This window comes from Diaporthe amygdali (assembly GCF_026229845.1).
Source record: "Diaporthe amygdali strain CAA958 chromosome Unknown NODE_44_length_330046_cov_65_728535, whole genome shotgun sequence".
Classification (NCBI taxonomy): Eukaryota; Fungi; Ascomycota; class Sordariomycetes; order Diaporthales; family Diaporthaceae; genus Diaporthe; species Diaporthe amygdali.
Genome location: NW_026517064.1, coordinates 281,398 through 293,363, shown reverse-complemented (window position 1 = coordinate 293,363; position 11,966 = coordinate 281,398). Strand labels below are relative to the sequence as shown.

The 11,966-nt window shown below is 53.8% G+C and overlaps 3 protein-coding genes across 3 annotated transcripts; all 3 read right to left on the bottom strand.

Moving 5' to 3' along the window:
* Window positions 1-218: 218 nt before the first annotated feature.
* On the bottom strand, window positions 219-1,805 carry J7T55_010334 (uncharacterized protein; the record flags this gene model as incomplete). Its single annotated transcript, XM_053134401.1, has 3 exons — window positions 219-1,279; window positions 1,343-1,538; window positions 1,614-1,805. The coding sequence occupies 3 exons, from the start codon at window positions 1,803-1,805 to the stop codon at window positions 219-221; spliced, it is 1,449 nt and encodes a 482-aa protein (XP_052987890.1).
* A 3,413-nt stretch (window positions 1,806-5,218) lies between these two features.
* On the bottom strand, window positions 5,219-6,513 carry J7T55_010333 (uncharacterized protein; the record flags this gene model as incomplete). The annotated part of the gene is made up of 2 exons (XM_053134400.1): window positions 5,219-6,304; window positions 6,400-6,513. The coding sequence occupies 2 exons, from the start codon at window positions 6,511-6,513 to the stop codon at window positions 5,219-5,221; spliced, it is 1,200 nt and encodes a 399-aa protein (XP_052987889.1).
* A 2,104-nt stretch (window positions 6,514-8,617) lies between these two features.
* J7T55_010332 (uncharacterized protein) lies at window positions 8,618-9,732 on the bottom strand (the record flags this gene model as incomplete). Its single annotated transcript, XM_053134399.1, has 5 exons — window positions 8,618-8,785; window positions 8,963-9,034; window positions 9,100-9,117; window positions 9,290-9,390; window positions 9,474-9,732. The coding sequence occupies 5 exons, from the start codon at window positions 9,730-9,732 to the stop codon at window positions 8,618-8,620; spliced, it is 618 nt and encodes a 205-aa protein (XP_052987888.1).
* Between the last annotated feature and the right edge of the window lie 2,234 nt (window positions 9,733-11,966).

Below are 11,966 nucleotides of genomic sequence, written 5' to 3'. Positions count from 1 at the left end.
GCTTCTGGCCTACATATACCATTGCACACAAAAGGCCCTGAAACAGGAGAATTGAGTATTTTGAAAGCGATTCACAATTTAGTCGGTATCATCTCAGCATTTATCCCCACAACGGATCAACAGAAGCGCCAAAAAGAGAACTGCACTTAGATGCAAAGAATTCGAAGTTGAGGCTGGGTCCATGTAAGCTCGAATGTATTCCCCAGTGTCACTTTACTCTACTCCTTGTCGGACTCTTCGAAAGCAGCATTCTCGCTCCCATCGCGAGCAACCAGAGACAAATTTTGAAACCAGAAGTCCGTCGAAACCGTCCCAGTCGTTGTCAGTGATGGTCCAGCCGTAGAATCCATGGTCGCCGGCCGCTGAATCCCCAGTCTGGTCTCAAGATCACGCGCAGTCGTTTGTTCGAGGTGTCGACTGAATTCCCAAAGAAGGACTTTGTGCTTCTTCCGCACGGCCGAAGAGCACGGAGCAGGCATCCAAGTCGGGTACAGCTTCTGGTGGGTTGCAGAAACACCGATGGTGAGCGGATGGCGGGACATGAACTCGTGGCAGAGGTAGCATGCTTTCTTGCTGGTACCCATGAATACCAGCCGAGGTGTCAAATGAGGTCTGTGGTCGTAAAAACTGAGGAGCTGCATCTCGGCATGCACAGTGAGTGTCATGCGGCAAGCTCGGCGTAGTCTGGTCTCCGGATCATCCGTGAACCAGGTTTTGCCTAACTTCTCCTTGAGCTTTTCGGGGTCAGCCTTGGTGATCTTCTTCAGCACGGTAAGAAGAGGAGTTCTCTCGTTCCCTAGTGAAAATTTCTCTGGTTCGGGAGCATCTACAGGCTCAACATGAATGCGAGTGAATACAGCCGGCTGCTTTCTGGCCAATTTGAGCATCGCCTTCGTTGCTGCGTAATATCGCCCAATCTTATAGATGTGCTTAAGCCAGAGAGGCAATTCCCCATCCTCGCATCCGAAGAAATTCTCCAATTCTTCCGAATAGACCCATCTGGCTTGTGATGCCCATTTGATATGTGGGATGAGCTCATCAGGATCTGAACTGAGGTCGAGAGACACCAACAAAGGTAGGTTAGAGACCCATTGCTTGAAAGTCATTTCCTCAGCATCATTCGAGGCTGAAATTTTCTCCAACATCCTATCAGTCGCACATTGGATGGTGTCGAGGACTTCTGGGTGGTGAAGCTTCTCCAAGACAGACCAAATCTTGTCCTCAGTTAAGATGATGACCTTGCGCAGGATGCCGTACTCCAGGTCTCTTGCTGTCTTCTCTAGCAAGCGGCTCAAATCAGCATCTTATCCTGAAAGTCTCGTGTTTATCGGTAGAATGATACCTCCCAAGGCAATCGTGGTAAGATCATCCAGAACTTCCTGAAGCTGGTTCACAAGCTTCTCGGGAATACCACGATTCCGGGCAAGACGCAAGATAGTCCCGCTAGGATGGCCTTGCTCCAGACAAACTGCTGAAGCAGTGTCACCGCCTGTCCTTGAAGTTGAGGATATCAGGGCGAAAGAGTCCAGAAACTTCTTCTGAAGTTGCGTATGCCTCCAAGAGTCATCATGAGGATGCCTATCGAGACTGTGTGTGGTTGGTTCACCGCGTACCGGGTCAATCAGACTGAGCAAAGTCGTGACAACCACGAAACGCTTGTGAGCTTCACCAGAGACACGGGCTGGTGCTTTGTTGTTGGCCCCTTCATATTGTCCCGTAGGTTCTGCTCCTTTTGTAGTACTTGCATCGTAGTGGGAAGGAACAGGACCAGCGATGGAGCCCGTCGTCAAGACTTTCAAGACCATGATTCCAAGGGAGTTGAGACAGGGAAGGGGGAGTCACAGGAAAGGGATGAGTGACTCCGAAGGTTGCAAAATAACAAAATGCCAGAGCCTGATGCCTCGTATTTCGCTTCCTCCGCAGACCATTTGGGCAAAAATGGCCAGTCTAAGGCCCCTAGCTTCCTGTGGGAGGCCACACAAATATGATAGGCCCAGGAACAGAGGTCTGAGGGCGCAGGTGGGGGGATGTGCACTTTGATGCACGCTGACCATGCCGGCTACCAACAAGATTCACATGTGCACCAATTCCATCTCTGAAAGCAACAGAAAAAGGAAAATTATCCTCCCAGACACGTCACTAGTGTCCCGGAAGTGAGTATCGCAAATATCGCCTTGATATTGGTCTTGGAACTGGTTTCGCAGCTGGAATTTGTGGGATGTGGACGAAGGCTGGGCACTCCACGCAAGTGCTTTTGAAGAATATAAAAGACATACAGTCCCGCAACCTTGCGCCCTTCCTCTAACTGCGAGTTATCTTCCCAGCATAATTTTTCTTCTTGATGATCTGATTTATGCCTTCTCGAGGATTTCTTTCGACACGAGCAGGGAGCTCATCAAGGACTTACGCCAGAGGCAAGCCCTCAATGACAATAATCACACCATGACTACAAACTCAAACTCCACCCCAGCATTTCGTCCTGGAGCACGAGATCCTCTGCTCTGGGGCGACCATGATCCTATTCCTTGGATCCACTCTTCACAAACACAAGATTCCCCATCAGACTCGATGATGACAGATGCAGTAGAGTTACCTCCCGCACTTCCCATGGGAATTGACCCTGCATTTGAACTCTCGTTTGATGCTTCCAGTCCACAGCCCACTCGTCTTCCAGAGCCTTCAGCACCCTCCCAGCATTCTTGAGGTGCTGGTGAGTTGTCACCGCTTCACCAGAATGCATTTTTCTATGGTGAGAATGCGGAGCAGATGGTGTTAGCAAGCTCGAAAAGCCCACTTTCGCCCCAAATACCTCCCAGAATCACTACACAGTCAATCTTCTCTCCCACGAGCCTTGATCAGACATTATCCACCGTCTTACCGGCTCCTCCTGCCATGAAGTCTTCTTCGACTACAAAAGTAAGGAAACGAAATCGTTGTAACTGGAAAGAATGTGCCTTCAAAGCTTCGAGCAGGGACGACATGGAGTGAGCGGCCTTTCTTCCAAGATTGATTGTCAACATGCTAACATTTCCTACTATCTAGAGAGCACATACTGCAGCACAGAAAATGTCCGACAGGTAGCTGTGCGTCAGAATCCAAAAATGGAAAGGAGAAAAGACGGCATGTCTGGAAGATGCATAGAAAATGGGCAACGCAAACGAATTATCCCACTATTAGTGGTAAATGTGACATCTGCCAAAAGGAGTTTGAGCGAGAGGACTATGTCCCCCGTCACAAGAAAGAGGAACACGAGGGCGAGAGGAGGAAAAGGAAGCCTGGTAAATGAGTTACGTTGTGAAAGCTACTCATCAGCATAATTTGAGATTACATCTTCTGCCCATGTTCTTGTGCCCGTGCCACCCATAGATGTCTATTGTAAATCGTGATTGTTTGCCAAAATATTAATGTGAAATTGATGTTCATCAATACGAGTCCTTCATACTCAGGAATGTGATTGCATCCCAAACTTTGACGAGCCGAGTGAGTATGCCGGCGAGATCGTGGCGAATAAAAGAAGACTCTCTGTCACATGAGTGTCAGGTCTCATCCCACCTCTACGGACGCTTCGTTGTGGCCGAAGACGGAACATCTCGTGATACTTCAATACCTGCTGAATTAGTTCCGCAGACGGAGACAACTGAGAAATGCCCAGTTGTACTCACCGCGGCTGCTTCAACTGGCTGCCAGCCTGATCGGATGTTAACCAAGACACAACCTTATACATACGATGGGTGGATTTTGAATTGATTTCCACTTCATCCTCAGCCCGTAGCCTAGTGCACTTCTTCCTGTGTGCATTATTCTCGAACAATGTGGCCTGTCTTTCCCCTAGTACGCACCTCCCATGTAGTGGTTTATCCCCTCAAGAGTTTCAAGCAGTCGATACAAGCTGAGACAACAACCATCACGCTCTCAATATATATTTGTGGTTCCATGAGGCGGAATTAGTTTGATTTGCTGCCACTGGTGTGTACCATGAATTGGGCAGGCTCTGCGTAAGCGTTGTTATGTTGTGGTTGGTTAGCCGCTTTCTAGCAGGTCTGGATTATGTGACCTACTTATTCCTTGTAGACACCTGAGCCAGATGAAATTCGAGAAAGATGTCATATAGTCTGAATAATTCCCCGTTGAACCAAGGGTGTGAACACAATTTGTGTGACACCTCAATTGAGCGAAAGCGGGCAAATCATTTAATGAGCGAGGTTCAGAGTGGCAGACCGACGGAAAGATAGAATGAATTTGTTACTCGAAGCACATATATTTGTCAACATAGCCGAAGACTGTGCTCCCTCCGTGAACAAGCCCCTAGCTTAATTATATTCGCAGTGCACCTGACCCCCCTCTCCCTTCTCAATAAGGCCACGAGCCTTAGGAGATTTCGACAGTGAAATATTTTGAGCAATACAACACCCGATGGCACGTACAACGAGGTATTCCATGTCACAACCTCACATCAGGTCTTTCTTCGGCGCAAATTATGATCCTTGTCATGAGAGGCTGCCAGAGTAGTCGATGTAGACACCAGCGTCGCTTTTTTTTATTGGAGAGAAGAAAAGAGAACAAGAAGAGAATCGCCGCCACTCGAAAATCGGCTGTTTCGAATTTCATCAAAGGCAGCACCCAGGTGAGTAGTGCCATTGTGGCGCGAACTGCGAGTTAAAAGTAGGCGTTAGAAATGTATATATACGTTCCTGGTCGGCTTGTAAGGACAGTGAGACAACAGCCCAGAGGAGACGTTGATCCTGCGCCGGGCCCAACGAAACCTAGCTGATGAAAGTGATGGAACCACGTACGGACAGCAGTCGCATGAATGTCGAGAACTATCTCATTTGCGACTGCCATTCCGGTATGAGACGACGTCGCGGTCACGTCATGTGCGAAGGAGGAATCATGGGTGGACCGACAAGACATGATCTTGTTCGCAAGCCTTGCTGGTGCTGCGTGGTGATCTCACTCGTATACTATCGTTCATTGAAGCTAGCACATATTTTGAGAGGCACTTTTATTATAGTCTAGCCATGGAATTTGTCCCATCACTATGACCAAGAATGACATAAGCAAACACAACCCAAATTCAAAACAGCCATCAACGCCATGCAAAAAGACAGCGGATTCTCCCGCTATGTCGACAGCAACCAGCATATATACACAGCCCCAGAGTGACATGTCTCTGGACTCGTTTTCCCATCTCAGAGGAAAAACAACTACATCAGGACCCTCACCAGGTCGACCACGCGCCGCAGCTATCCCAGCTCCTCCAGCCAGAAGCCCACTGCCACTGGCTGAGCCGGTCGATGAGCACGGGGTCGACGTCGCGGTTGGTTTTGGCGAAGACGGTCTCGTAGGGGTGGACGTTTGTGCCGAAGTACTTGCCGTTCCACAGCAGGTCGCCGTGCTGGTCCGGGTCGCAGACGGCCGAGTAGTTGGCGATGCCGTGGTAGGCGGTCATGAGCAGGTCGACGCGGTGGCCGGCGTCGAGCATGACGCGCGTGGCGCCCAGCTCCGCGTGCAGCGCCCTGTTGAGGTCCGGGTAGCAGCCGGCGAGCCCGACGGGCTCCTCGCGCCCCGCGAAGGCGTCGACGTTGGTCGCGTTGGCGTCGGGCGGCGGCGGGTGCATCAGCAGCTCCATGCCCACGAAGTCGGTCGCCCACACCTCGGACTGCACGTGGAAGTGCGGCCAGCAGTTGGCCGTCATGCCCACCAGCTTGGTCTGGATGTTGACTTTCGCTAGGAAGATGTCGCTCCAGCAGGCGCCTTGGCCCCAGAGCGGCAGGAATGGGCCCCGCACACTCGAGTTGAGCATCACGAACCGCTTGTACCGCTTGTACAGCTCCAGCCGCCCAGGTCCCATGCCCAAATGGATCTTATCCCCCCTGAGCACCTCGCCGTATGCGCCCAGGTCGTAGCACGTGTTTGGCCGGTAGACGGTGCGGATGTTGGACGCGCCCTGAGGGATCTGCAGCTCCTGGGCCGTCTCGTTGTTCATGCCGTTGAGGATGAAGATGAAGTCGGCTGCGGCGTGCAGGCCGTGGTGGAGGAAGAAGCGCAGGTTGTCGCGCGATACGGGCGAGTCGGAGAAGGCGTAGAGGATCAGGGGCCGCCATGGGTCGTCGGCGGGAGGGGACAGTGGTCCCTTGGACTGGCGGCCGGAGGGGTTGAGTTGCCCTTCGGTGATGTAGGGGTTGATGGGCTTGACTGGCTTGGTCGGCATAGGGAGCTCGGGCTCTTCATCGGGACGGGACCCATCAAGCTCGAGGGGTCCATCAGGCTGTGATGAGTCGACCCGTAATGTTTCCGTCTTGCTCTGGTGTTGACGGCTGGTTAGTCTGGCTTGTGAACATGTGGTGGAGGAGTCAAAACTAGGTCAAGAACGGCGGACATCAGAGACATATGACTTACAATTGCACTTGGTGGGACTGCCTGGCTATTGAAGCCGATGTACCAGAGGAACATGAACAGGACGGCGCCGATGACGACCGTCTGTTTGGACGCATATGAGCCGCCTAGAGCCATGGCATGTCCAACTTCGCAGGTATTCCGACGTCGATATATGGAACAGCCGTAGGCCGAGCCTGCGGGTGCTAGAGCAGGGGGGTCAAGCAGCACCTCACGTCACCGTCCGGACAGGAGATGCAGGTTGTCGCAAGTCGGCAAGTCGTGCTACTCCTCGGTAAGGCGGGCGCAGGACACAGTCTCGGATGGAGGCGAGGTCGCGCGGGCAACAGTTTGCATGTGCTTTGCTAAACCGAGTCGGGGACCAGGCTGGACTCGCCAGTCCAACGTTGAAGACAGGGGTAACTTGAAGCTGCACTGTAGCTTCGCTTCGAAGTCTACTCAGGCGGATATCCTAGATGCTGGCACGCCGCCAGGCTCGGAGTTGATGACCGAATCGAGGGTTGGAGGGGCTTTTCCCGACTGCTTGGAAGTAGGACTGAGGGCTAGGGCTGTAAGCATTTCGCCTCCATGTGGGAGTCGTGGTGAAACAATTGGGGGCATCGTCCTCTGAAGTCTATCTCGGACTAGACACGCGTCGGCCGGGGCCAGAAAGGAGCATCGAGACGGCCGCAGTAGTCTGGAGGCGGTCCGCGGGTGGGCCGCCGCTTAATTTTAGCCACCCATCCCTGTATTAGCACAGAGCAAACCGCCTTAGTAAGCATACATCATGTCTCGACAGCGTGGGCAGCAGAAGCAGAGATGAACCGCACAACGATGACAGAAGCTTTAATGATGCTGTCTCTTCCTGTGGGGATGCATGATGCATGTTGTTTGTTGGGTCCTGCCAAGCAGCCTGTTGGGGATTGTACTGGTTGTACACGCGGAAAAAGAAGGGAAAAACGTAGAGCAGACCACACAGAGCAGAGCAGAGCACAGCATGGGCAGGGCACACATAGATTACTTCCTGACCCCGGAGCTCATCGGCGCTGACAGGGTAGATCACCAACTCTATCCGGGCATGTTTGCCTGCTTGGGGCCACGCTGCGGTTCTGGACGCCGGGACAAGCAGCAGATACAGCAGTACCCCAGAGCTGTCATCCAACAAGAGGAAGGCAAAGGGGACACGTTAAGTTATGTCTCCTCTTGACTTTCCATCGCAACAGAGAGACATCGTTCGAGACCTGGGCCAACCTCTGACAAGGCGAGTCAGCGTGTTTGTTTGATCAGACGTCAAGCTCAAGGCATGAGGATACAGCTGTTACACCGCTGCGCTGGGTCTAATGGTTCCTCATCGACGTGCATTGTGTACCATATAGTTGGGACGCACAGTGCTGAGTTTGCGTAATTGTGTGGGCGAGTGCTGCGGGACCTGTCGAGCTGGTCGTCAGGGAGGCGTGGAAAGGCAGGTAGGGCCGCCCATATGTGACATGCCCTGTTCTATAGCTGGTATCGTGCCGCGCCGAGGCGGGAGGCTCAAAGTCTGTAGACAGCACAGACACTGGCGCCGACCTCAGGACGACTTACATGCCATGGGAATTGTGCTCGCAGGAACAGAATACCGATGTGTCCTCGCTCGTCTTGGTGTGTTCCAGATTCGACGAGATATCTCGGCATCTCAGCCAGGCATCCAGCCAGTGCTGGCCATGTCTGGGCGATAGCTCATGTATAAAGCCAAATGTCCAAGTAGTGCCCGCCACATCATTTACGACATCGTCAATGACAGCTTGGCCAAGCGCCGCCGGGCGCCTCCAGACACGTGCGTGGCTTAGAGCCCGCTGATGACAAGAGCCGGCGGCCGAGCATCTTCCCCATCGGAGGTTTCCACTGCCCTCCACACCTCGTTTCAACGAGCACTCGGCTACGAAACGGCGCTGCTTCTAGAAACCTGGACTGTTTGGAAGCCCGACTTGTCCCGTTCGTGCGTTGTGTGTGATGTTTCTCCTGGGGGCGAGAGAGCGGCTCCTGATGCAACACCCCGCAAGCGCGACGAGTCTATTCTGGGTCTATGAATATAACGACTCCTCCTTCGACCTTTTCAGTCAGATTCTACCATGGACAAGAGGCGTGACGCCGAGGCGATTGGATCTTGTCATGATGAGATGATCTTGTAAAACGGGTGCGTCGGTGAGATGATAGTTTCTACACGAGATCTTTTAAGCCTAGTTGATGATGGGGGTTTGTGCTACATGCTGTCTTGACGGGTGCCATTGGTCGACGACGCTGTCTCGGAGTCTAGATGTGATATCTTTTCTTTGATACCGATGCCTATTGGTCTCGGTGTGCTCACATCTGTCGGTGCGGAGGCGAGCAAACGCTGCGACGTATCGGTGCGGCGCCCCGGGATCTGCGTCTGTCGGGGAATGTTACGAAAAGGTTCATGGCCGTGTAAAAATAGAAGCAGTCTTCATTGTCTGACAGCTCTGTGGACACGGGCCTGGACTGACAATGCATTACCTAAGCCGTCCAACGAACTAGATAATGATCGATGGGAGGTGTGTCGTTGTCGCTGGGTCGCCGACAAAGGTACAATACTCCTGGAGGTCCGGAGGTAGTCAATTGTCCGCGGCAAGGCGTCGTACTGGATGCAGTAGAGGGCGCGCTACCGAAGAGATACAGCCACTCCAACGATTTGGATTTTGAAAAGCGTCCTAGTGCATCACGTACGTGGACCCTTTCCAACTCCTATTCATGCCGCACGTCCAGATTTGGAGCTGCGCCCCACGTCAAGGCATTGCGTGCGCAGAACCTCTGCAAACTTAGTATCTATGCGACTCTGGGCTTGAAAAAAAAAATTGGACGAAAAAGCGCGGCAGGACAGGCTGGCTCATCTCAGTTATCTACGAGCATGTCGCACTGCAAGCTCGCCGCGATTCCTCAGAACCGCCGCGTGCATATGCGACCAGTCGGGGCTGGGAGCCGCCGCCAAAAACAGAAAGCCACCATTTCGGCTTGCAGCTGAGGTTGCAGCTGTTGCTTTGTTTCAGATCTCTTAGCTGCAGGGCAACCAGGCTTGGGGAAAGGCCTGCCCGCTAGCATACCGAAGTGACTGCAGCGTGCCTTATCTGCCTGGAAGAGCGAATCCGAAAAGACAGCCTGGAAGAAGAGCTGCTCGCGGTCCCGACCTGCATATGTGTGCTTGAAGCTCTTGAAGCTCGTCACATGGGTGGAGAAAGGACCTGTTTGCGCCGCGGTGGGCCCCTTGGACAGGCCCTCGTACCTGATGCATGCACACACTGACCCGAGAGGAGTTCGGATGCCCTGCGCTTGAATCACTGGCGCTGCTTGGTTGGTGATCATGCTTGCATTGACCTGCTCCATGACACGGCATTGGCCGCCTGCACCCTAGTACGGTTGCGCGGCCATGGGCTGTGCGACTGCTTCCGGCCGTCACGATGGAATCGCCGACCTCCCCTTGAGCCTGTGGTGCCAGGCAGCTGGCTTCTTGACTAGTTGAACTTGCCAGATGTTACTGCGGATGCGCGTGTATCCCGTCGGTCGGCCAGAACGGATCTGGGACCGGGCTGCCGATGTCCTGCGACTGTGGGCAGCAGCGGTGAGCCAGCGGAAAACGGGATGGTTCACAAAGCAATCCAATCCGACGTGTTGAGGTTTGACGTTGAACTTGTCCGATCTTGTGAGGAGACTGTACCGGGAGGAAAGACAGGCAGAGTCGCACTCGATTCCCGAGACCTGTCAATTTGGGGGCTTTTGACTTTGGGGCCAGCCGGGTTACACCCAGGTAGACACGACCTCCAAGGTTGTTGTCGGGGAGCCCGACACTGCTTGAATGATCAGACTTAGCTGTTGATACAGCTTCCAGTATCTGCGGTGCTCCCTCCATATGGCGAGCGCTCTGAGGCGAAGGACAATAGATCAGCGCCGACCTGGGAGAGATCATAACAGGGCTGCTAAGGTGGGTTTGCGTTTGCACCTGCGCCGCAGTCCCAGGGATGAGTGCGTTATTCCTGGAGCTAGAAACGTGGTGGTTTACGCCAGCCTGTCCAAGGCATAAAGTCCCTCGAGAGCTTGCTCGGTGTTGGGAGGAACAACCAATGGCCGAGACCAGACCAGATAGAACCAGCGACTCTCTTTTGGAGGGCGACCTGATGAGGGGAGGGAATGCGTGCATGTCCTTGGTGGGCGATCCCTAGTCCCAGCAGTGTGGGGAAGTGTTTGGGGAGGGCCCAGACGAGAGCTCGTCGCCAACGGCCGACTGGTCAAACGCAGGCAGCCCGAGCATCAGATAGATTGCGCCTGACACTGTAACGCCCAGGCTGCTCCATATGCCCAAGCTGGTGGGCTGGCTGGCTGGCTGGCAAGGCTGGCTGGATGGTTGGAAGCGCTTCACCTCGGCCCCCCCTCCCCTTTTTTTCCTTCTTTCTCTCTCCGTGCCCTGCGCTCGGAATTCAATTGCCTGTTGGTGGGCATTGAACATCGCTTATTTGAACAGGCAGTCCTGGCATTTTGGCAGTCTGGCAGCATTCGGTAGTGGCACGTAGATGAGTCGACCCATCGTGGATCTGCGCCAGTGCACAGAGTCGCACTAGTACAGAGGAAAACGACGACGCCCCGACGTCAGATCTCATGATCCCCTGGATCTACAGCCCTGCCCTGTCCTGTCCTGCCCTGCCCAGCACCACACAGCACCCAAAAATACTTACCAAAGATAGAAGCCAAAACGACCACCCCCATTATTTGTGTCTACTGTACCTCACTACATAGATGACCCCCAAGGCCTGTCTGCCATCACCACCTGGCCGTCAGCTAAGGAAAAAGGTGCTCAATTGGATGGTGACCATGCTCGATTCGTACCTGCCCGTTCTTCCACCACCACTTCACTCACTCACTCGCAAGGTAGGAACCAAGTAGGGACACCGCAACGGTAACGGTACGGGCAACGGTAGGCAACGGCAACGTCAACGTCAACGTCAGGGTCGGCCATTCAATCCATCTCAAAATCAGCTCAGCTTGGAACCCTGGAACCTTAAGCCCAAAGTAGGGGCCGTCGTCCTCATAGAAAGTAGTTCTCAATGCTTCTAGATGGCGCATACGCCATGCCTGCGCGGGATAGATGAAGCTACTGCCACCGTCACCTTCACCTCGCACCTTGCACCGTACCGCCGCTCCCGAAGTAGGTACTTGGTACCTGCCGCCCCCTTATTCCTGGGTGTTTCATCCGTCCTGGCTTGGCCAACTGACACTGCCCTGACCCTTGTTGCTTGACGCCCGCCCCCTGCTGCTCTGCTGGATCTCCTTGCCCTCCCCTCCTCCTGGAATCAGCCGTCATGGCCAATGGCTGCTGTCTTGTGCTGTGTCTCTCTGGTGGCAGCTGGCTGGGGCAAGACATGCACGACTCTGTCCAAGCACCACCCTCCTCCGATCTCTGGCCAGCCATCCGTCCATCATCAGGTTCAGCCATCCCACCCCTCCCCCCCGGCAGCGATCCATCTATGTGCGCGTGTCCCTTGGGAGCTGGTCCGACTTTAGTACAGCCCTGGAGCAAGCAGCAGCAGGAGTATCAGTAATAGTAG